The 24,473-nt window shown below is 45.6% G+C and overlaps 1 protein-coding gene across 4 annotated transcripts in view; it reads left to right on the top strand.

Annotated features, from left to right (window-relative positions):
• LOC139373192 (nck-associated protein 5-like) overlaps positions 1-24,473 on the top strand; it is a 160,385-nt gene that overhangs the window by 48,540 nt on the left and 87,372 nt on the right. Inside the window, exons 1-2 of one of the 4 annotated variants that reach the window (XM_071113374.1) lie at positions 8,620-9,047; positions 19,869-19,932. In XM_071113374.1, the coding sequence (XP_070969475.1) occupies positions 19,930-19,932 (3 nt within the window). In that variant the 5' untranslated portion in view covers positions 8,620-9,047; positions 19,869-19,929. Of the gene's footprint in view, positions 1-8,619; positions 9,048-18,766; positions 18,935-19,868; positions 19,933-24,473 lie in introns of those variants that run through there. The other 3 variants (XM_071113375.1, XM_071113373.1, XM_071113376.1) reach the window with 3 other exon arrangements.

The raw sequence follows: 24,473 nt of genomic DNA, 5'->3' as shown, positions 1-24,473 counted from the left end.
CTAAAAAGCATGACTGGCTCGGGTGGAAGGTCACGTGCCCTGTCTGAAAAGCTGCTGTGTCGAGGGAACAGAAATATATAATCTTCCTTGACCTTGGATTAAAACAATGCAGATTTAGTTTTTGTTCCCTCTTTCTGCCAATTCCTCCTTTTTTCCCTTCATCCCCTCCTTCTTGCACTCTGTCCATGTGTCTGCGTGTATGGTTGGGATTGCCTGTGGTCTTATCTTATGTAATGAAAGTGTTTTTCACTGCATACTAAATCTCAATTGACTTTCCTTTGGGTGTCTGTGTTCTACATTTTATGTAGAACTCTGTCCATTGATCAGCCAAGTGGTCAAAGCTGGTCTCACCTGGCCTTACCCTTAGCAGATGGTGTGTGTCTTTATTTGTCTGTGACCCCTCCACACCTTGGAGGACTCAGGGAGGGCAGGCAGGCAGGGGGCCTGCTCAGGGTAGCAGGGGGTGGGGTGGGGAGCAGGGGAGAATGGGCACACTGCTGGCGATCTATGGAGGAAAGTCTCTTAGGCTATGAGGACCGGCAAGTCGTGCATCTGCAGCCCCTCCCGAATGGACATTAGCCAGGACATCTGCTGATCAATAAACTATTTATCATCTTTAGAGAGGAATTATCCCTCCACATTTGAGGGAAGTGGGAGGTCTGGCAGTAGGTTTTGATAGATTATCTGTCCATTTTGAAATATCTTTGTTTGGATGTATGTCTCTTTGGGTCTAAAAGTAGTAAAAAGCAACTCTTTATCGTCCTCTAATGTTCAGCCACTTGGAAGAAATGTATATTATATTCCCATAGCTGTCCTTCATTTGTCTGTGTGTGTCCTTGCCTGATCAGGACATTGCCACTACTCACAAGTACTGGATTATGCTTAGATGGTGAATTATAGCCACCAGAGCAGTGCTCATTTACCAGTTTAGCTTGAAAATGGGATTTCATCCATAGTAATTGGACTTATTTTCCTTCTGAATTCCCTCTAATTTATTTGGGCAATAATCCCTCCCTTCATGAAATTGCAGCGTCTCAGTATGAGACCCTTAAGGCCGCGCTATGATCATCAAAAACAGTTCATAGTTGAGTACATGATTAAATATATCTTTATTCGAGTTCCATTTTGGGCACAGACTGAGGGGCACTTTCATTGAAAGAGATCCCGTGTGTGTGTGGGCACGTGTGTTCATGTTTATGTTCGTGTGTGTTCATCCACGATGATGATAGCAGGCTAACGGAGGAGGCTTTTCCTCCACTGATGTTAACGGCTTGTGACTGTAGCTGTGCGGCTCACTGATGTTACTACAAGGCATGTCTCGACCTCAAAGATCCTTCTGTTCACCTACCGCCGCTGCCGGTAGATGAAAGGCTATGTAATCCTGTGTGGAAGTATGCGGCCCTCTCTGCCTCTCTCCATCTCTCCCTTTCCAGATGATGAGGATAGGGCCGAGCCTTCCCTTGGTATGGCCCACAATGCAACTTCGCTCCCCAAGGCTCTGTTCTGCAGCCATCTCACTTGGGTGAAGGCCCTGCATTTGACAACTGTAATTGGATAAGTTGACCAGTCTAATGCTTTCATTTGATAATGCTAAGCCCCCCACCAGAGACCTAATAAGGTCAATTGTGTATTTATGTGCCCTCCTGTGAGTGAGAGACTTAGCCTAATGCATTGATTAGAGGTCAGTTCCCCCACCATAGTTGGAGATAAATGAATCCATTGGTTTTCTATAGAAATGTTTTGCAGAGAGATCCCCCCCCCCCTCTTTTTCCCTCAGAAAACTCCCATCAAATACATTTTTGGATTTGATTAGATTCGGTGAAATATGTTTATTTTAGTAATCAGTGGTTGTTATTTCAAGCTCTTACAAGTGTGCCCTGATGAAAATAGCGTACTTTGAGCTACTCAAGAGTAAATTCTAAACAGAGAACTGAACAATGCTTGGGGAAATATGCAGCATGTGCTTTTAGCCTGTATGTTCCATCTGTTTTTAGCATAAAGCTAACTTGAGCTTAGTCTAAGCTTAGTCTTAGCTTAGCCTTAGCTTAGCTGCTTCGTCTTTAATCAGAGTACCGTGGAGAGCTGTGCATCTTCTTGGCCAATACTGCACTGTACTATCTATTAACTGAAGATGAACTCATATAAACAGACCAGATGACGAAAACACTTCGGCCAATTAGTTCAAGCCTGACACTGTTGTTGGCCCATAACACAAGTCGGCCATGACTGCCACAGTACATTATACGGATCTCCAACCACTAACACCAACCCAGTCTGGTCCAGTGCTGTTTATGTCTGTGGCTACTGAAAGATAGCCTGGTGAAGCCAAACGGAACGCTGCATTCACCCTTGATCCCAATTGAACGCAGCGTTCGGTCTGGTTTAACCCGAGGCTTAACTGTAGGCTAACTGTAAGAGCCCTGAGGGTCTCCCGTGATTTATCAGTATGGCCAGGCCTGGCTAAAAACATGCATCAGTTTTATGGCGCTTATGAGAGGAAGGGGTTAATCGAACGGGTTAATGAAGCGCTTCGCTAATACATTCTGAAGGGGAGTGTCGTCTTAACTCGCCGTAATATCTCTGTGCCATTGTACAGTGGAGAAGGAAAGCACTTAGGCTAGTGACTGAAATGTTATGCCGGGCCTTTATCCACTCGCCACCCCCACCATTCAGTCCACACGGTACCACAGTAGCGTCCTTGATGGCCATGCATTTCTCTTTATGATGTACTCAAGGTCAAGCATAAGCTAAGTGGTCATCTATTTAGGGTTTGAAAGCATCTTGTTACGGAAGATAAGTGTGTTTGTGTGCTTGTGTTCAATTCTTGCATGACCGAGGTCAATGGCTAACCGGGCTATCTGCATTGTGTCCCGCCACCCGCCAACCCCTCTTTTTACGCTACTGCTACTCTCTGTTCATCATATATGCATAGTCACTTTAACCGTATCTACATGTACACACTACCGCAAGCAGCCTGACTAACCTGTGTCTGTATGTAGCCTCGCTACTTTTATAGCCTCGCTACTGCATGTAGCCTGTCATTAAACTGTTGTTTTATTTCTTTACTTACCTATTGTTCACCTAATACCTATTTCGCACTATTGGTTTGAGCATGCAAGTAAGCATTTCACTGTAAGGTCTACACTTGTTGTATTCGGCGCATGTGACAAATAAACTTTTGATTTGTTTTGATTTGGTCGGCTGTACAAAGAAGGGCTCTGTTCTAACCTCAGGGGTCTTTCCTGGTTAAATAGGTTGAATAAGTAAACGACATTACACAACATTATAATAAAGGGACGTTTTGTTGTGCTGCTTACAGTACTGTAGGTTCATTGAGAGGAGGTATTAGGACTGTTCTTGTGGAGAAATCAGATCCGGTGAAGAAGAGTGGTCACTGTGGCCTTGTGCAATGACTAATGAACACGGGTGTTTACCCAGCCGACCCGATGGCTTCCACACCATTAATCTCACAAGGCCTGCCATGCTAACTATGGCACCACGTACACACATCACAGCGCTTGAGCCGCTATGTTGTTCTATTTTGAGCAAAATGGGTGGCATCTACAGTTGTGATGCTTTGAGTCTTTAGATGTACAGTGTACTGGGCGAGCGATTTATTTCCTGGGATGTTTTGAGTGGAGTTCCTTGGCTTTATTCTCAAGGTGAGCTAGTAGGCTAAACAATGTTTTTTGCTCTTTTGTACGTGTTCACCGCAGCATGCAGTTGTTTTGACTGACACGGTCGCTTTTGACCGTTTGGAGAGACATCCTTGTACTGAGATGTGTGGCGAGATAGAGGAGGTGCTGGTCTGGCGCAGTATGCTTCTGGATGTCACAGTAGCTGCATCTGTGCTATTCACCTCCAGCTAAGTACCAGACTGACTCAGTCAACACGTATTGGGTTTGGGTGCTAGTAATGAATTATACCATGCTGTATCATTTCAGTATTGATTTGTTTTACAGTATTTATTGCTTTATAACATTGTATATGCTGTAGGTTTTGTGTTTCTGTTTAGCTCATGTGGTAGAGCAAGGTGACACCAGGGTAGTGGGTTCAATTCCCGGGACTATCTACAGTGGGGCAAAAAGGTATTTAGTCAGCCACCAATTGTGCAAGTTCTCCCACTTAAAAAGATGAGAGAGGCCTGTAATTTTCATCATAGGTACACTTCAACTATGACAGACAAAATGAGAAAAAAAATCCAGAAAATCACATTGTAGGATTTTTAATGAATTTATTTGCATATTATGGTGGAAAATAAGTATTTGGTCAATAACAAAAGTTTATCTCAATACTTTGTTATATACCCTTTGTTGGCAAGGACACAGGTCAAACGTTTTCTGTAAGTCTTCACAAGGTTTTCACACACTGTTGCTGGTATTTTGGCCCATTCCTCCATGCAGATCTCTTCTAGAGCAGTGATGTTTTGGGGATGTTGCTGGGCAACACTGACTTTCAACTCCCTCCACAGATTTTCTATGGGGTTGAGATCTGGAGACTGGCTAGGCCACTCCAGGACCTTGAAATGCTTCTTACGAAGCCACTCCTTTGTTGCCCGGGCGGTGTGTTTGGGATCATTGTCATGCTGAAAGACCCAGCCACGTTTCATCTTCAATGCCCTTGCTGATGGAAGGAGGTTTTCACTCAAAATCTCACGATACATGGCCCCATTCATTCTTTCCTTTACACGGATCAGGTCGTCCTGGTCCCTTTGCAGAAAAACAGCCCCAAAGCATGATGTTTCCACCCCCATGCTTCACAGTAGGTATGGTGTTCTTTGGATGCAACTCAGCATTCTTTGTCCTCCAAACACGGCGAGTTGAGTTTTTACCAAAAAGTTATATTTTGGTTTCATCTGACCATATGACATTCTCCCAATCTTCTTCTGGATCATCCAAATGCTCTCTAGCAAACTTCAGACGGGCCTGGACATGTACTGGCTTAAGCAGGGGGGCACGTCTGGCACTGCAGGATTTGAGTCCCTGGGGGCGTAGTGTGTTACTGATGGTAGGCTTTGTTACTTTGGTCCCAGCTCTCTGCAGGTCATTCACTAGGTCTCCCCGTGTGGTTCTGGGATTTTTGCTCACCGTTCTTGTGATCATTTTGACCCCACGGGGTGAGATCTTGCGTGGAGCCCCAGATCGAGGGAGAGTATCAGTGGTCTTGTATGTCTTCCATTTCCTAATAATTGCTCCCACAGTTGATTTCTTCAAACCAAGCTGCTTACCTATTGCAGATTCAGTCTTCCCAGCCTGGTGCAGGTCTACAATTTTGTTTCTGGTGTCCTTTGACAGCTCTTTGGTCTTGGTCATAGTGGAGTTTGGAGTGTGGCTGTTTGAGGTTGTGGACAGGTGTCTTTTATACTGATAACAAGTTCAAACAGGTGCCATTAATACAGGTAACGAGTGGAGGACAGAGGAGCCTCTTAAAGAAGAAGTTACAGGTCTGTGAGAGCCAGAAATCTTGCTTGTTTGTAGGTGACCAAATACTTATTTTCCACCATAATTTGCAAATAAATTCATAAAAAATCCTACAATGTGATTTTCTGGATTTTTTTTCTCATTTTGTCTGTCATAGTTGAAGTGTACCTATGGTGAATATTACAAGCCTCTCATCTTTTTAAGTGGGAGAACTTGCACAATTGGTGGCTGACTAAATACTTTTTTGCCCCACTGTATCACGCCAACCCATTCCCCTTGCTTAATGGAACATGACATAGGCACATTATCACAGATCCCACTCATCGTGTTGCACGTTCAATCTGGCCCCCCAAACAAAATGTTAAATGGCTGTCCCAGTTTGCGGTCGGTGGGGCCATTCCAAAGTGGACGATCACAGCTCAGATGGTTTCCATAGCCTGACTGCTGTCTAGGGAGGGGGTTGAGAGCAGTGTAGCCCGAGCCGGGTAGCCTGTGTGTGTGTTGGGTAAATAAACGCCCATGTCTACACTATGGCATTCCCACCGCTCGTCTCAACGTACAAACAGCCCAAGGGGGTAGTCTGTTGACAAATAAGTATGAAAGGTGAAAAAAAATGCGATCAACACTTCTGGTTTTAGTTTCAAAAGGGTATTTAGACTTTAGCGTACCTCATTTAGTGTTCAGACATTCAGAAATGTATACAAATGCTTGGCAGTTGTGTTTGTCTGAGCCAATAAGATGTGGTAAATAGTGTTTGAGGCCCTGAAGATTAAGGAAGGGGGGAACATTTATACACACACACACACACACACACACACACACACACACACACACACACACACACACACACACACACACACACACACACACACACACACACACACACACACACACACACACACACACCATTGCATTTTATCCCATGATTATCGCCCCCTGATTAACGAGTGTCCGGGGGGGGAACACAGACCTTGACGACGATGGCGGCAGAAACTGGTCACGTAATGCGCTCAGCTAAGTGACGCATGTCATCAACCTCCTCTGTCCTCCCTCCGTCCACACATGTTTTCATAAGCCCTCCCGGATTAATGACATTAATGTGTGATTGCTGGGGGATTATGGTTGCTTTTTACCAAGGAGGAGAGGAGGAGAGCCCCCCCTAAACTCCCATTCCCCCCAACATCACCCCTTATCAACCCTGTCTCCCCCTCCCCTTCCTCTCCCAGCAGTACAACCATCCACCACCCGCCTTTCAGTGGAATGCTAGCCTGTTGGTGAAGGTAGTAGTCGTGGTGGTGGTGTTAGTGGAACCAGTCAGGTTGTGTGTGTGGGGTATGTTGGCACCCATGTGTTTCCAAACATTGGAATCTGTCACTGACACTACAGGCAGTAGAGTAATCAGGGATTCCTAACGAGTGTAGAAGATCACTCACCACACACACACACACAAGCATGCACACACACACACACACACACACACAAGCATGCACACACACACACACACACACACACACACACACACACACACACACACACACACACACACACACACACACACACACACACACACACACACACACACAACTCACACCTGGACATGTTGTTACACTTTTTAAAACAATTTCCATGTGGTGGATGTCCAAACATACAGAGCTTCCTGTTTCGGGGGGGTCGGACTCCCACTGCTATGAGTGACTAGGCTTGGTCTGCTGGTTTCTGTCTCACTACAGACAAGCTGTCTTTCTGTGTGTCCATTTTGGATCCCGTTGTAGACATGGCCGTCGCTCAACGTTGGGGGGCGTGCAGTTTATTGAAGTAAAGTGGGGGCGACTCCTCAATATTTCTTGATTATGTATCCGTTCCTGTTGACTTCTGAGTCCATTTATCTTTTTTTATCCAAACAGGACAATGGGACTAAATTGGTGACCACCTGCTCTAGAAATCAAATTAGACCCTCACCACATATTCAGATTGTGTGTGTGTGCGTAAGACACATCTGCAACTTATGATAAATGCAATACGCATGACACTTCGGTCATATTCAACATAATAAGCCGCCGTGAATCTTCCCTGTTATTATGATGAGTAGGTTTCTCACTGTCAATTTTATGGGACACAACGATCCAGTAATGAAAGTGTGTAGTCTTGACACGCCAAGATTTTCACGATCACGTCACAAACTTTCCAGCTGATGTTGCGCCCTCTAACCAGTTCAAATGTTGGCTTTCAGATCCTGCGTGTTCTCACTGGAATGTGCGCGTTTCTAGTTTTACCACCATCTGATTAACTTCTAACTTTCTCTGACCCAAAATGCGGTAATATGTGCGTGTTTATTTTTCGCCCAGCTACAACTAGGAGGCATCCGCTTCTGTCCCCTTTGGTTGTGGTGCTACTAATTACTCATGTGTTTAGCGTAATTGTTCATTTAGCGACATTAGCGACTAGTGAATGTTGGGCAGAGGGACTGTGATTGGCTAGGCTGGGAGTAGCTCGTCCTTTCTCTTCCTCTTTATTTGAACAAGGACTGCTTTCGCCAGCCAGGACCCTTTCGATTTCCCTTTCACCCCTCCAGTGCCTGCCCCCTTTTTACAGTGGAGGGGGGAGACAATGGAGAGGGGTCCCCTCCCCCTTCCTCTCCACTTCTCCCCCATTTCTCCCCCCTCTACCCTCGTAGGCGTCCTGATCGAGAGGCTCGGGGCTTTGGTTTGTCACAGCCATTCAGCTGAGACTGATTGTGATTGCGGCAGATGGGCTGGAGTTTGTCCCAGGCAGCCAGGCCCCTCTCTCTCTCTCTCTCTCTCTCTCTCTCTCTCTCTCTCTCTCTCTCTCTCTCTCTCTCTCTCTCTCTCTCTCTCTCTCAAAAGAGCTCAGTCAGAAACATCTCAAGCCGAGCTCCACTCACGTCCCTGAACCCCCCACTCACGTCCCTGAACCCCCCCCCCCCCCCCACTGCTGTCACCCACCCCTCCCCCATATCTCCTACCCTACCCCCCCCTCATCATCACCCACCCCCCTTCATCTCCCCAGAGGAAAGTGCCACCTTCAGAGCCAGCAGCCATCTCACCCATCCCTACACCCCCCAACACATGTTAAACGTCATGTAGCTTGAGCAGGAGAAAAGCGCTGAGGCACAGAAAGAGGAGGGACCTCGAGAGTGAGACGGAGAGAGACAGGGAGAGAGGCGGTGTGAGAGCGGCAGAGTATGTAACGCGAGTGTGAGCGAGAGAGGGGCAGAGAGGGAGAGAGACAGAGGCGGAAGAGTGATAAACGGCGTTGAGAGGCAGCAGTGTGCATGTTGTCAGAGGGAGAGAGAGAGAGAACGAGAGAGGCAGCGTGATAGAAACACACAGTGTGTGAGAGTGAGGACAGGCAGAGGTTGTGTGTAGAGCAAGTCAGAGAGAGAGGAAGAGGGAGTGCAATAGAAAGAGAGAGGCTCAGAGAGAGACAGAGAGGGCGATCGCTGTTCTGCGCAGTTGTCACACCGAGCAGAGGGCTGCATTGGGGATGTAAACTTTATCGTGGGTGGGATCAGTGGCTTGCAGCAGCTGCTGTGCGGTGCAGCGTGCAGCAGAATTACCATGTGTGTCAACTGAAGACAGAACACCAGGATGCAGCACCTCAGGCATGGTAAGGAGAACAGCTAGATGCTCATAACACCACCACTCTTTCCCCTTTAAGACAGGAGATGTCCCTTTAAGGGTGGAGATGTCCCTTTAAGAGTGGAGATGTCCCTTTAAGACAGGAGATGTCCCTTTAAGACATGGGAATTCAGCAGTATTTTTTTTTTTTGTGGACTGGGGGCATCAAGCTTCTGCATCTGGTGCATAGGCTTCTACGCAACCCAATAATAGTAGGCCATTGTGTTGGGCTTAAATGTGTTTTCTTCCTCTTGTCATTTCATGTGAATTTCAGCCAGGTGTGTCCTTTAAGTTGCAAGGAGCCGCAAAGTTAAATGCAGTGTGCATGCTTCCTTGCTGCGTACGCGTCGTGGACTGTAGCGGTATCATATTTGACCGGTTGTGCCTCTTTAAATCGGGGTCCGCTTGCTGTGAGCTGTGTTTGTCCAACTGGTTCCGATGAGCGTGTAACCTAGCGTTAGCTACATTTCTTATTTCGGGAATGAGGCTACTTGCAGGAGATGATCCTGATTTACACGGTCCCTTTACTAGCCAGTGCAGGGAAAAGGAAAGCAATTGTGTGCCCTGTTGCTTGGGGCAACGGCACGGGGCTAGGCCCTGTAAGGAGGCTTTATTTCTGATTGATAACAGAGGGAATATGTGCCCGATCATTCAAGGAGAGGTACAACAAGCTAGTCTGGGAGGTGTGTGTTGGAATGTATTTCGTCCCCTCTTAGCCATATTAAAGATTAGTCTGTTTCCCCCAGCAGTGAGTCTAATCCTGCCATAGAAACAGCAATGGTGGGGTATGGATTGTGCTCCCTTGCTGGGATTGTGTGTGTGTGTGTTCACATCATTACTGCTTTGTCCCTGGCTCTCCCCCAGTGTGTGTGTGTGTGTGCATGTGCGTGTGCGTGTGCGTATGCGTGTGCGTGTGTGTGCGTGTGTGTTGTGGATGGATGGATGTATGGATGGTTGGATGTGGCCAGCTCCATTGTACAGCCAGCTGTGGGGCTCCCGTGGACCCCTACCCCTATTTCTCTAGGACTGGTGTGGGGAGAGCTGGCCACATGTGCCAGCCCCACAGCAATCACCGTATGAGGGGGTGACAGTACTGCATACACACCCTTATCAACAGAACCCTTAGCTGTCACTAAAACACCACTGACTTGAGTGACGGCTCCTATTTCTGTCTATTATCGGAGTAAACAAAGAGGCGACAGAAACACAGAAACAGGACTATAGAACAGGACATGTTTGTTGCTTTCTTTTCTCCTGTCGAACTGCGTTGTTCTGTCTCAAACAAACACAATTGCATTGCAGTTATGCTATGTAATAGCATTGCAGTTTTACTCTGTTATTCTTTAACAACATATATTTTTTATCACCAGGGAGTCTATGATTGGCCGTAATGATTCACTATATAATGCTACAAGGCGGTGCTACTTTACAGGCAGCCTGGGGCAGCTTCTGGCCAAGTGAAAGTGTTCACACTCGGCAGATGTGTTGCTGGTGCTGTCCAGTTTGAGGCCAGCGGCCTCTGAAACATACCTGGGGATTAGTTTAAGAGGATTGTGAAGTGGAGAGATTTGATTTGATGGATTTAAAAGAGTCGTGCTTCATGTGTCCCCGCGATGGATGAATGAAAACATTTTCTGAGTGACATGATCCCCCCCCCCCCCCCCCCATTCTATTCCTGTACAGCGTTTGATATTAATGTATGTCATTAACTGTATATGGAGCCAGTTGAAAGTGTGTTTTTGTGTGACAAATGTGTTGTGGAGTCACTGGATTGGTTGTGTAAATGTCCTATTTGTTATAATCCCACTAAGAGTATTTTTTCAGATGAGACAATATGTTGAAAGTTGATATTTCAGTGGAAGTGCTGTAAATGTTGTCATGCCAGTCCAACCAGTGATATGGTGGCACAACATATTATCCACTCACAATGTCCTGCCAACCACTTTGCATGTAATCCAAATGTCTACATGAACAGCCAGTTTGTTGACAGACAAGCCGCTGGCAGTAAGCATACAGGGATCACAACCGGTTACTGCCATCCCCTCATCAAATATGATGCTTTTAGTCCTCTCCTGCTCTCTCTCTCTCCTCCCCGTCTCTCCCCTCCTTTCCCTCTTCCATTCATCGACCCAGCTAGCATACTGGGTTCAGGTCAAAATGAATTGCTGAGGAATGTCCTCCTGTTCAACGGCCAGCCCCAGTGTGTCCCAGCATGGGAGCATTTCCACCTCATTTGCAGCAAGACTCGTTTCATTTGGGAAGAGGACCCAATTCCCCAGAGGCCAGTCTATCTCCCGCTCTGTGCTGTTCAGCACTGGGGTTGCACATACTCACACACATGCAAACACACATTTAAATGAGCAACAACACTGCACATGCCCACGCACACCAACACACACACACACACACACCCACACACACACACACACACACACACACACACACACACACACACACACACACACACACACACACACACACACACACACACACACACACACACAGTGGGGAGACCCAGAGGCGCCCATAAAGCAGTAATGATGTGTGAGGCCTGAGTGTGAGGCCTGAGTTCTTCGACCATCTCTAACCCCTGGCTCTGTTTAGACAGTCTGTACTGCTGCTTACGACCACTCGCATCAATTAGGAGTAGCAGTGAATGCATTCCTCCCATAGTCCCGCTACACATTTATCTTGCTAAGAACAGCACGTGGGAAACTCGAAAAAGACAGCAGAGGTCTTTGGAGGGCTCTCCGACATGGGACAAGCCAGTATGAGCCTGTTTCGGTCTGAGTCTGTCTAAGTTGCCCTGTTGAAAATGGGGCAAGGCAAATGCCTTGTCTCTGATGGATAGCACAGTCATTTTGAGATTAGCAAGATTTCAGTTTGACAGCTGTGTAGGCTATATGAATGCATTTGTTCTATAGCTGCAATGATTGCCAACATAGTTTCAAATGTGAAAGACATATTTCAAATGTGAACGACTGTTAAATCCTTGTCATGTTGTGGTTGACTGCCTTCTGAATCTAGTGTCCCACTCAAAAGCAACATTAAAAGTTAATACCCCAACACCATTTATAGGCAATAAAAGGGTTTTATGTGGTAACTGTCAATGGATGGTGTTGGTGGAATCTGATTACTCCTTTGCCTTTAGAGACAAAGTACAGTATTACCCTGTTAAATTATGCCATTAAAACGCCACATTCTTGTGGTTTAAAACGGCTGGGTTCGCTCTACGGGAGTTCTCCAAGGTGAACATTTTAGCAGGACATTATTCCAGTCACTAACTGCTAAATTCCAAGGTTTGCCAATCAGGTTTGGCCCACAAAATAAAGCCATGGATTATATTTCTCAACAGAGTCTTTAGGCAGTGACAGATTCTTGGAACACAGGCTTGTAAGAACTGTGGTTGTTGTAACTCTTTTAAATATAACCTTAATCTTTGATTGCGTTGGCATCTATCCCTTTGATACATGTGTCCACTAAGGATTAAGTTTAAGAGACAAAACTGGTGGACATAAAAGTTAGTTGGAAACACCCCAGATTGGATTTAGTTTTAAGACTTTAAGACTAGTTTTAAGCAGTGTGTTTTCAGCAGTAACTGGGTCATACGTTTCACATGCAAACTCTTTGTGAGAAGATTGATGTGTCTGCCGTCATTTGAGAGTTTTTTTTTTGGCATCGAAGCTTCATACTTTATCCCACAAAATTGTGATGAGAAAAGCTACAATGTGAACAGTGTGCTGCTGCAGCCTCACAGTCCAACCGAGGTGCATGGATGGAGAAAATGACAGGATATGTGACAAGCAAGCGTTCATCGACTTTTGAAGAAAATGCTTTCTTTATTGCTAAAACCTGGAAACATAAGCTTCCATCATGATTCTTAACCAAGGACAGGTGTCAAGCCATTCTAGTAACATCTCTTGATCGACCTTTTCACACGATTTAAAGATGCCCTTTTTTTTAGAAACAAAACCATTTATGACATTTGTTGGGAATGAACTGGAGCGTATGTGTCAAGCCTCTCAGTTGGAGTGCTGATGTAGGATCCGGTTCCCCCTGTCGATGTAATCTTATTCATTGTGATATAAAAGGCGAAACTGATCCAAAATCAGCACTTTGAGTTACATACGGCCCATGGCTTCAGATTGAGGCTAACCGAGCCTCGGGAATGTCAACAAACTTCAGCTCCCATCTATCCCAATCGTAAATCACAGGATAATTGTGTGAGAAACAAGCAGACCTCATCCACTTGCCGTTTCTTGACTTTTTATTTGGCTCAGTGGGGTCAGAACTGTATTGGCTGCTGGTACCCGGCACTCTCTTACATAGAGGTGTGTGTGTGTGTGTGTGTGTGTCCACATCCGTATGTGTGTGTCAGTGTGTGACATAGCTAACACGTTGTAATGGCCTCTCCGGGGAGACCAGGGACCCTTGAGAGAACGAGAGCCTGTGTTTACCCATACCTTTGTGTCTATTCTAGAGGACTGACTTGTTTGTCTGCTGCTGTAAAAGGGGACAGTGTTTGCGCTGCATCTGAAACGATGGTCGACGGCTTCCCATTCACAATGAGTAAAAAGGGACCAGGGGTGGCCTTTAAAACTAGCCTGGATGAGTCAGCAGTAAACAGCCATAATGGGGTATGGAGTGTGTGTGTGTGTGAGGCTTAAGAGTGTGTCCCCCCATATTGAGAGGCAGTCAGTGCATTTTGAAGGGCCTACTTCAGAGCAAATGAAAAGCTTGTGATGGTTGTTGTCACGTGTTGGTCAGTGTGACATCAACACTGGCTCCATGGGGAAAGGAATGGACAGATAAACACAATTATAGGAGTGATACACACATGATTACACATCGGAACATGAGCGTATACCTGAATGACTGGGGTTTCACCATAGATGGTGAAAATACCCTACAGTGTGTGGTGTGCGTGTATGTTTGTGTGCATGCATACGTGTGTGTGTGTATCTGTGCACGTTTGCGTCTGGTTCCAACACTGAACACCTGCAGTGGTTTGAGTCTGATGATTCAGAATCTCCATTCATCGTGCCTGAGCCGACTGTCTGTATTCTGTCTGTGAACTGGCTTGTGATGGCGGGGCATCGGAGGCCATTTCAGAGTACATCTGTTCTGTCGGAGTGTTTCGTTCCGTCTGAGGTGGAATGCGTCTGACTGTGGCTGATGTGGTTGAGAAACAATCGAGGTCAGCCATGACATGCCCAATAAGAAAATGTTTAGAGAGACTGGGGGAGGTGTGTGTGTGTGTGGGGGGAACATTCTAAACCCTGTCAGACCCAAGGCTTCAGAGCTAAATTTGCCATAGCTGTCATTGGACAGATGATTAGTGTTTTGTGTGACTGTTACTGATCGTTGATGGGTAGTATGAGCTAAAGGTCCTTGGGTTTTCTTATTGTGTGGAAATGAATGTGTGAACATATGTGTTGTAATTTCAGAAGATAAGGCAATTGGTAAAAGCACATAATATGTGAACATCATCCCATTTGAACCTTTCCTACTGTATTTTGTAAAATACGTCTCTGCCTCTGAAAAGGTTCATGGTTCGTTCACTGGCTATTCTCTATTAAGGTTGTCCATAATTTATAAAGTGATAAAATGTCTTTAAAGATGGAGCCATTCTTATCCAAAACCACGCTTTTGTGTCCAGCCCCTATAGCTTCCCAATGATAGATATAGAGGTGTTCTTTGTGTGTTTTCAAAGAAACCTCATCAGGTTTCATGTCCTCCATTATTGATGCATGTGGTGTGGTAACAGTCATTGGCCATCTGATCTCCTCATTTCATGGGTGTGTGTGAGGTGATAACATATGGCTCCAACCTCCCGCTGTTCTCCCGTGTAGCCCAGGTCTGGACAGGGTACCAGAGGTCAGACCCCCAGATGTGGGTGGTAGATGTAGCAGCCTCTCTCTGCCTCTCAGTGCTAAGGGGGAACGTTTTCTAGTGACATGGCTGTAACTGCATTAACATTCATGTGCGTAGATGCACGTGCATACACACACACACGGGGGCATTAGCCATGATTGCTTTCTAATGGATGCTATAACTTAATAAGCGCCAGAACAAAACTCATTGGCCCTGGCCAAAAAGAGAGGCAACCGGCAAGTCTCTCCAAACACACACACACACACACTTTTAGTCACATGCACACACACACACACACCAGATTTGTTCACCTGCAGAGTTAAAACTCAGCTAATACATAAATGCATGGGGACTCATCATCATCCAAACATTTATGCTTCCCATCCACTTCCCTCTGTGTACATTTGTGGTTTACTCAGATAGAGATAATGTCATGGTTTAGATGTTCCGTTTGCTTATGTAAGCCTTGTATCAACTCTAACGGAGGGCTATTTTATTCAGGCATCCTTTTCCCAGAGTGGTGTGTTTAGAGTATAGACTGTGAGAGCTGGCATTGCTGGAGATGAGTTTTCATTATTATGTAGTGGATGGTGAGGTCGATTTCCTGTTTTAGCCAAATTCTTCCCCGGCGTGACTATTTGTAGAGTACCAACCATGGACGATGTTCTATTGTCACATACACCGGATAGCTGCAGTGAAATATGTTGTTTTACAGGGTCTGCCATAGTAGTACGTCACCCCTGGAGCAAATGAAGGTTAAGTGCCTTGCTCAAGGGCACAGCGACAGATTTTTCACCTTGTCTGCTCGTGTGTTTGAACCAGCGACCTTTCGGTTACTGGCCCAGTGCTCTAAACGCTAGGCTACCTGAAGGCAGTATGTCATTTTCTCATTGTTACGTACGCAGTAGCGTTGCGGCAATGGTTTTGATAGGACAGAGAGGTAGGGTTGGCTTGCCAGTGTATGAATGTGTAGTTTGGACTACAGAGTAACCCTAAGTATCATGAACAAGGATAACTATTTTCTTTGTAAATTCCCGTCTTTCCTCATCAGACAAACTTAGACTTGACAAAATAGACTTAAACCACACAACCTCACACAAGGGACAATGGTTGACAATGGAACAATGAGGATAAAAGAAAAAAACGCAACACAACGAGCTGCCTCCCACAATGCATTTCAAAGCTTGTCTTGGGGCGAACGTGTCAGCTCAGGTTGGCAAATAACATCTCCCGGAGAATGATTGATCCTCCCGCCCCTCGCCAGATCATGTCTTTGCACGCTGGGATGCTCCGACGCCAAAGCAGCCGCGCTCGTTGTCTCTCACGTGACGACAACAACAATCTAGAGATGGTGAAGATTGGTTAGCCTGGAGAATGTGGGAGAATGTCTAGAGAAACAGGGCTGATTTGATCTGTATTCACACACACACCTTCCCTCGCCTCGCCTCGCCTCCTTCTAGGCTGTCATATGAAACCTAAAGGAAGGTGATGTTGCTGTGATTGTGCCTGAATAACAACATCCCAATGAGGAAAAGACCAATAAAGTATCATGTGGGTGGGTGGACAACTGACAGCTGATCATGATAGCTGATCCTGGATCAGAACTAGATGTGACAGATCTAGTTCAGAAGCATATGGAGCCTGATGAATAAGGTTTCAGTATAGTTCTGGTCCAATACTCTCCAGTAACCAATCAAATGGAGTTTTTTGGCTTAGCGTTCGTACTGTTAGTACATGTTGCCAAACGTACCCTTAGCCCTATAGGGCGAGCGATGAGATGCCATGTGGGATATGGGATGGTTGGGGCGCCCTCCCTTGCCCCTGCCCTGCCCGTGGTGTCAGCCTGGGGGCAGAGCTTGGCCCTCCCTGGTCCTTGGCCCGTTGCCCTTCGCTGCAGCAGCTTGTGCGAGGCGTGGGAAGCGGTGGGGCGTCCGCGGGGGGTGGGGGTTGTTAGGTGGTTGGGCCTGCTTCACTGAAGCGTGGAGCTAGTCAAGCTGCGTTCCTGCTCTCCACTGGCCCAACTGCTCGTGGTGGATATATTGTGGGCAGACTGTGGGCACGGACTGAGCACTGGTGCGGGCAGTGCCAGATAATTCCAGGTGACTGGGAACTGCTGGAGGCCAGCGAGGTGCCAACCCCGATCTGTCTGCCCGTCGCTGCTGTTGGAATGCACTCGCTCCCAAAGCCCCCTAACCGTGTTCAAAGAGCAGGGGGGAAAAGAAGGGATGAAGGGAGGAGGGTTTGGATGCAGCTGGGGTTTCAATTAGGTATTGAGATGAAAAACATTCACAAAGACATGGTCAACTGTGGACAGCTAGCTGTGTGAGCATGCAGCATGCTTCCTTTCCGCCTGTGTTCGATCAAACATGGGATCAGAGCATCGGAACACATCTTGGCCATGTTCCAATTCCATACTACTATACCATTTAATTAGAACACATGCCCCATACATTCTAGGAAGTGGTACTGTATGCCAGTGTGACATATGGGAACAGATACTTATATTTATAACCCCCTATCACAACTCAAGGAGGATGACTTCTGATATCTGGAATGTTTGTCATTATAGCTTTTAAGACTGACTCTCGTTCTGTTTCTCTTTTGAGAGGTAGGTTTACACAGCTGGTCATGGACAGACTATCCTAGCCGTTCCCAGATAAACAGATCAGCGGAATTGGGCTAACGTGGATGTAGTTGAAATGCAGATGCCACATGATGTCAGGATCAAATATGCAAAATGGGTTGTCCATTACCCAGGCCGTTTTTTTCCACCAACCCTTACTTACATGATACTGTTCAAATACCACCCGTCCACATTCTCAGGGCTGAAATTGGAGTCAAATGTTGCCATGTTGAAATATTGTTTTGACTGCCTGTTAAAAATGTACCAATTACTGTAATTATGTTTAACACAGAATGTCAAATGGCTCTATTTTTGGCAGTGGTTTTCTCAACGGGCGCAGTTAGCTCAAGTTTCCTGCCCCCTGTAACATGTCTGTGAATAAGTGGCCTGAAACTTAACCCCTTACATGTCTAGCTCGCAGACATAACAAAGACTTGCTTAATAAACAACAGGTGTAGATTACCAGGGAAATGCTTACTTCCCTACAATGCAGAGAGAGAGAAATTATAATAATAAAAAGATAACACAAGGAATAAATACACAATGAGTAACGATAACTTGGCTATATACACGTGGTACCAGTACTGAGTCGATATGCTGGGCTATGAGGTAATAGAGGTAGATATGTATATGGGTAAAGGTTACTAGGCAACAGGAGAGATAATGAACAGTAGCAGCAGGGTATGTGATGAGTTGCCAGTTAGGAAAACAGTGTAGACGTGGTGACGAGTTACAGAAGTTCAGGTGTTTCTCACAAGGTGACACAGCACACACACACACCCACCCACACACACACGCACGCACGCACACACACACACACACACACACGTCCCCATGTGATCCTACACGCTACACCTGAAACACACAGCAACACACTCCCACTCCAGTTGCACACTCCTGTTAGTAACCATTCCAGTTACTGTGTGTGTGTGTGTGTGTGTGTGTGTGTGTGTGTGTGTGTGTGTGTGTGTGTGTGTGTGTGTGTGTGTGTGTGTGTGTGTGTGTGTGTGTGTGTGTGTGTGTGTGTGTGTGTGTGTGTGTGTGTGTGCGTGTTTGTGTTTGCGTGTCTTAATAGGGCAGGTCAACTTACGCTCAGATTCATAGCATCAACTTCCGGTTGGATTCACAGCGTCACTGTTTCTTAATCAGTCAGCGTGCCAAGGCTTTGCGTAATTGAATTTGTCTCTCTTTCCCTTTCCTCACACACAGCAGTTGGATGACACACAAACCAGAACTTTCTTAGCTGGCGTCAGCGAGTAGTGTCTTACAAACTGCTAATTCAGTGGGGACTTCACCATCCATATTCTACTATATCTGTATTCATCTACTACTCTATAGCTTCTACCTTAGTAGTATTTTTTACACAGGACTTTCCCCAGGTAAGTCAAAGAAGAAACTCTTTGTTGGCGTCTCAGCGCAATTCCGATGCTGTGAAATTGCCCTATTACTAATGCTAAGAGTTATTTTGTGGGCTAACAATGGTGGCTGGTGGGCAATGAAACCACAGCATTACAGTACCTCTTCTTGTTTCTTGCCTTCAGATATGTTGCTAATATGGAAGGTATGCCTGGCCTAGAGGAGTTGTCTTGTCTGTTGGTTCCAGACAGGTAGCTACCAGTAATATGGAATACTAAGCGTTGTTTTGTGGGCTAACAAAGTGATGGCTGGCTGGCTGGCATTGAAACCACAGCAGTGCAATTCCTCATGTCTGTAGCTTTCAAACATGTTATGGTATGTTGTTAATATGGAAGGCATGCCTGGCCGAGAGAGCTGTCAGGCAGCGATACCTTGGGAAAAGCTCTAAAGAGGCCATCGTTATCAGTGCCAGTACATGAACATGAACTTTCTCTCATTAGCAAAATGATTGAGCTCATGTGAGAGTGGGGGGTTTGTCTGTTCTACGGTTTTCATAGAAATAGAACGCTAGACGCTGTATCTCTATGACTGAGTGGATGTTTATGGTTGTCAATGTGGAATTCTTTTTGTGCTTTTTGTGTGCTATTTTTTATCAAGGCGTAGGCTAGTGTGTCTCTGTTTAGTGTGTAGTGTCTAGTTGCTGCCCCCTATACCCTTTCTGTTTGATGTTTGTTGACGTGTTGGTATACCACAGTGCTGTTAGCTAGTTGTTTGGCAGAGCACAGTGCATGGAGCACTGACAGAGAGAGGTGACAGACCTGCCTGACTGTGTCCCAATGAAAAACGATCAGCTATTCACTCGTCTCTTGTTCTCTCTCTCTCTCGCTCTTTCTCTCCTCTCGTTCTCTTTCTTTCCGTCTTTCTCTCTCTCTGTCTCTCGCTCTTTCTATTGTTCAGGGAGAAGCTGGCCGTGGCTCGCCTGCAGAGGGAAGTCGCACGAAGCAAAAGCGAAGGAACAATGGTACTGTTGATGCTGTCTTACACACACACACACACACAAGCGCACACGCACACACACACACGCACACACACACACGCACACACACACAAGCACACACACACACACACACACACACACACACACACACACACACACACACACACACACTATCAGCCTTAAACCCACAGCCCACAGTTGTAGGCATGCCAGTCCTGCTCGGTCATCGACCAAGGTCACTGCACTGATAACTTTCCTGAACTAAAAACATATATTTACGTTGGGTCTTGCAGCACTTTTCTGGGTGGCAATTCTAGGTCTAGGTCTAGCTCCCATCGCCATGGTATTGTCAACCCATATTATGGGACATTAGTGCAGCAGATTTCAGGGATAACGTCAAATGTAACGCATGCACACACACAACACACACACACACACACACACACACACACACACACACACACACACACACACACACACACACACACACACACACACACACACACACACACACACACACACACACACACACACAGTGGTTATATAACAAGGGGAAAGTGGACCAGGGAGCCAGACGTGCGGACGCGGAGGGCGTGAGGTAGGGCTCGGAGAGAGGGGACCGACAGTGTGACAGAGCAGATACCAGCTGACCTCGGCCTTGGACTCTGTTTACAACTTTAGAACTCCGGTAAATCCATTACAGCCCCAAATAGATTCATAAAAGAGCACTACGGCAGCAACCCTAAAGCAGACTTGAGATTCACATACTCTAGGATATCCATATCTACAATGCTTTCTCGTAGTGGTCTCGAGCGTTCTAGAAGTCCTCCTGAGAATACCGAGCTAACAGCCTGGGCTCGTAACAACACACTACATACTGAATAGAGTGGCTAGCATACGCATCATGACAATGACCGCATACTGTACATAGCCTTCTTTGTATAGATGGTCCTGTATGGCTCAGTTGGTAGAGCATGGTGCTTGCAATGCCAGGGTTGTAGATTCAGACCAGTATGAAAATGTATGCACTTACTACTTACTGTAAGTTGCTCTGGATGAAAGCATCTGCTAAATGACGTATAGAAATAGATGGTAAGAGAAATGTTTCCTGGAAGCACCCCACTGAGGCAGTGACGTTTTACCATTGGGTCTTTGGAAAAGACTTGGATGTTAGTTTGTGCCTGTGGAGAACGACCTACCCAGTGTATTTATTTGCGCATTGCGGTTCCTGAGGTGTGCTGTAGCCGTCGACAAGGTCATGCGTGACCACGCAATCAGAGTCACGTTGAGGCTCACTCTAGCCAATTCCATACAGTCGCAGCACAAGAGAAGGACGTTTCACACGTAGCTCTTATCTCATTGGGGGAACTCTGTGTGTCAGCACCTCGTACTGTAGTCAATCAGACTAAGAGACTGATCAGCCTCTGACCTTAGTGAAGAGCTCGGAGGGAAATATCTACTGCCTGGCTGTGTGTGGCTTCCTCTGAGTACTGCTTCTTCGAGTCATGAGAGTGGATGCCATGCTAATTACAACTCTGGGTGTGTGTGTGAGGAAAGGGGGGCGAAGGAGGGATGAGTTATCTGTGCCAGACAGGAGGAGGGGAAGGGAGTGGTAAAAGAAGAATGTGGGGTGTGTGTGTGTGTGTCTCTGAGCTCCATTTGAAATTGGGATTATCCCTCCTGGAGTACACATGCCTGGGAGATGCTCCTCTCCTCTGGGAGCTCAGCTCAGGCATGCTCTTTAGGGTCTTTAATAGAAATCAAAAGAGAGGGCTGCATCAGGGAGATAATTGTTAATGTGATGGCAGGGTGAACGAGAGGCACTCTGCCCCTAAGAGTAACCTCCTCACACACACAGACACGTAATGATATACAGATACCGACAGACACACGCACACACACACACACACCGCCTCCAGAGGACAGCAGATTAAATGCTGTAGACTTTGAAGTGTGCATCTCTGAGCCTCCAGTGTCTGATGCCTCCTCTTTAACTAGTTATGCTCTCTTCTCCGCCTTCAGCGTGTGAGAGAGAGAGAGACAGAGAGAGAGAGAGAGAGAGAGAGACTACCTTGTGTAGGGAAAGAATGCATCATGAAGTCGTCTTTATGATGCAAGCCTTAACTTTAGCTAGTGTTTTAAATGGCGGGGGGGGGGGGGGGGGGGGGGGGGGGGGGGGTACAGTGACACAATACCATGGAAACTGCCAACTACATGGGCCTTAGACTCTTAGACTGTCTTTGTTATCGGAACTTAAACTACAGCAGTTTGTAAAAAGCAATAAGTGTGTATCAAGCGTCTCAGAATGTTTTTTCTTCTGCTCTTTTGCACACCAGTATTTCTACTTGCACATCCTCATCTGCACATCTGTCACTCCAGTGTAAATTGTTATTGACTGTACGTTTGTTTATCCCATGTGTAACTCTGTGTTGTTGTTTTTGTCGCACTGCTTTGCTTTATCTTGGCCAGGTCGCAGTTGTAAATGAGAACTTACCTGGTCAAATAAAGGTGAAATAAAATAAAAAAATGTAAAATGAGAGTTGAGGTTAAGATACTGAAGAGCAATGACAACTTTGTCAGAGTCCCTATATGATAGACATGACCTATATTCATTGGTTTATTGGTTATAAGCCGATGTTGGTATAGCCATACCTGCCAGGCCTTGAACGTGCTGTTTACTGCTTAAACATTATCTTAAGCCCTGCGGGGTGTTTAATCAGCCAGCCCCACCCAGCCACCTTCCGTTCAAACTCAGTCAGGAAGAAAAACACTGGATCCCCCACAAGGTATTTGATGATGAGCTCTGGTAACTGATCGTGTTTAGGCTCAGAGAAGGCAGAACACAGGCCCAGTCACTCCAACAAGTGTGGCCTGTCTTTCCCCAGTCAAACCCTCTCATTCAGTACCAGTCACTGCTGTGGGTTTCCCCTGGAATTCAGAGAGAGAGAGAGAGAGAGAGAGAGAGAGAGAGAGAGAGAGAGAGAGAGAGAGAGAGAGAGAGAGAGAGAGAGAGAGAGAGAGAATATGAATATATCCTGTGGATACCCGATTTACAGAAGTAGAATTATTGGAAAAACTATGCACTCTCCAACCCAAAAAGTCCTGTGGTGCTGATGGTATTTTAAATGACATTATCATATATACAGACCAGAAATTCAAATTGGCTATACTCAAACTCTTCAAAATTATCCTCACTGCAGGTATTTTCCCCGATATGCGTTAACAGCAACTTGGGGAAAATTCTCTGCAGTATTATAAATAGCAGACTACATCATTTCCTTGACAAACACAACGTCCTGAGCAGAAGCCAGATTGGATTTCTAAAAAATGATCGTACAACAGACCGCATTTACACCCTCAACACTCTAATTGATAAACAAATAAACCAAAACAAATGCAAAATCTACTCGTGTTTTGTAGATTTCAAGAAAGCATTTGATTCAATTTGGCACAAAGGTCTTTTTTATAAACTAATAGAAAGTGGTATTGGAGGGAAAACATATGATTTTATTAAATCAATGTACAGTCAAATGTGCAGTTAAAATTGGCAACAAGCAAACAGACTTCTTCCCTCAGGGACGGGGTGTGAAAAAGGGCTGCCCAATAAGTCCAACACTATTTAACATCTCCATTAATGAATTGGCAAAAACATTAGAAGAATCGGCAGCACCTGGTATCACCCTACACAACACTGAAATCAAGTGTCTGCTGTACGCAGATGACCTGGTGCTGCTGTCTCCCACTAAAGAGGGGTTACAGGGGCTACAGCAGCACCTAGATCATCTTCATCAGACCTGGGCTCTGAACGTTAACCTAAAAAACCCAAATATAATGATATTCCAAAAAAGGTCTGGAAATAGACATGACAAATATAAATTCTATTTGGACACAGTTCTATTAGAACACACCAAAAACTACACATATCTAGGACTAAATATCAGCAACACAGGTCGCTTTCACATGGCTGTGAATGAGCTGAGAGACGAAGCAAGAAGAGCATTCTATGCCATTAAAAGGAACATCAAAATCGAAATTCCAATTAGAAACCTGGCTCCAATTTTTTAAATCAGTTATAGAACCAATTGCACTATATGGCAGTGAAGTATGGGGTCCAATCTCTAATAATGAATTTACCAAATGGGGCAAACATCCAATCGAAATACTGCATGCAGAGTTATGCAATCATCACAAAACAAAAATAAAAATATATCACCTATTGGAAAGACACCACAAAAAATCAATGCTATTTGGCTCTAAACAGACAGTACATGGTGGCAGACTATCTGACCACTGTGACTGATAGAAAACTGAGGAAAACCTTGACTAGGTACAGACTCAGTGAGCACAGTCTGGCTATAGAGACAGGTCGTCACAGACAAACGTCTGCTCCAGAGGAGAGGTAGAGACAGAGCTGCATTTCCTATTACACTGTGACAAATACTCAGACCTAAGATAATATTTCTTTCCCAAAATTATAATTCAATACAAAGAATTTGAAACTATAAAAGATGAAGAAAAAATCTCATATTTATTGGGTGAAAAGCCAAAATGTGCAAATATGTGTC

The sequence above is a fragment of the Oncorhynchus clarkii genome, chromosome 18 (assembly GCF_045791955.1).
Source record: "Oncorhynchus clarkii lewisi isolate Uvic-CL-2024 chromosome 18, UVic_Ocla_1.0, whole genome shotgun sequence".
NCBI classification, from domain to species: domain Eukaryota; kingdom Metazoa; phylum Chordata; class Actinopteri; order Salmoniformes; family Salmonidae; genus Oncorhynchus; species Oncorhynchus clarkii.
This window is presented reverse-complemented; position numbering and strand designations above follow the sequence as displayed.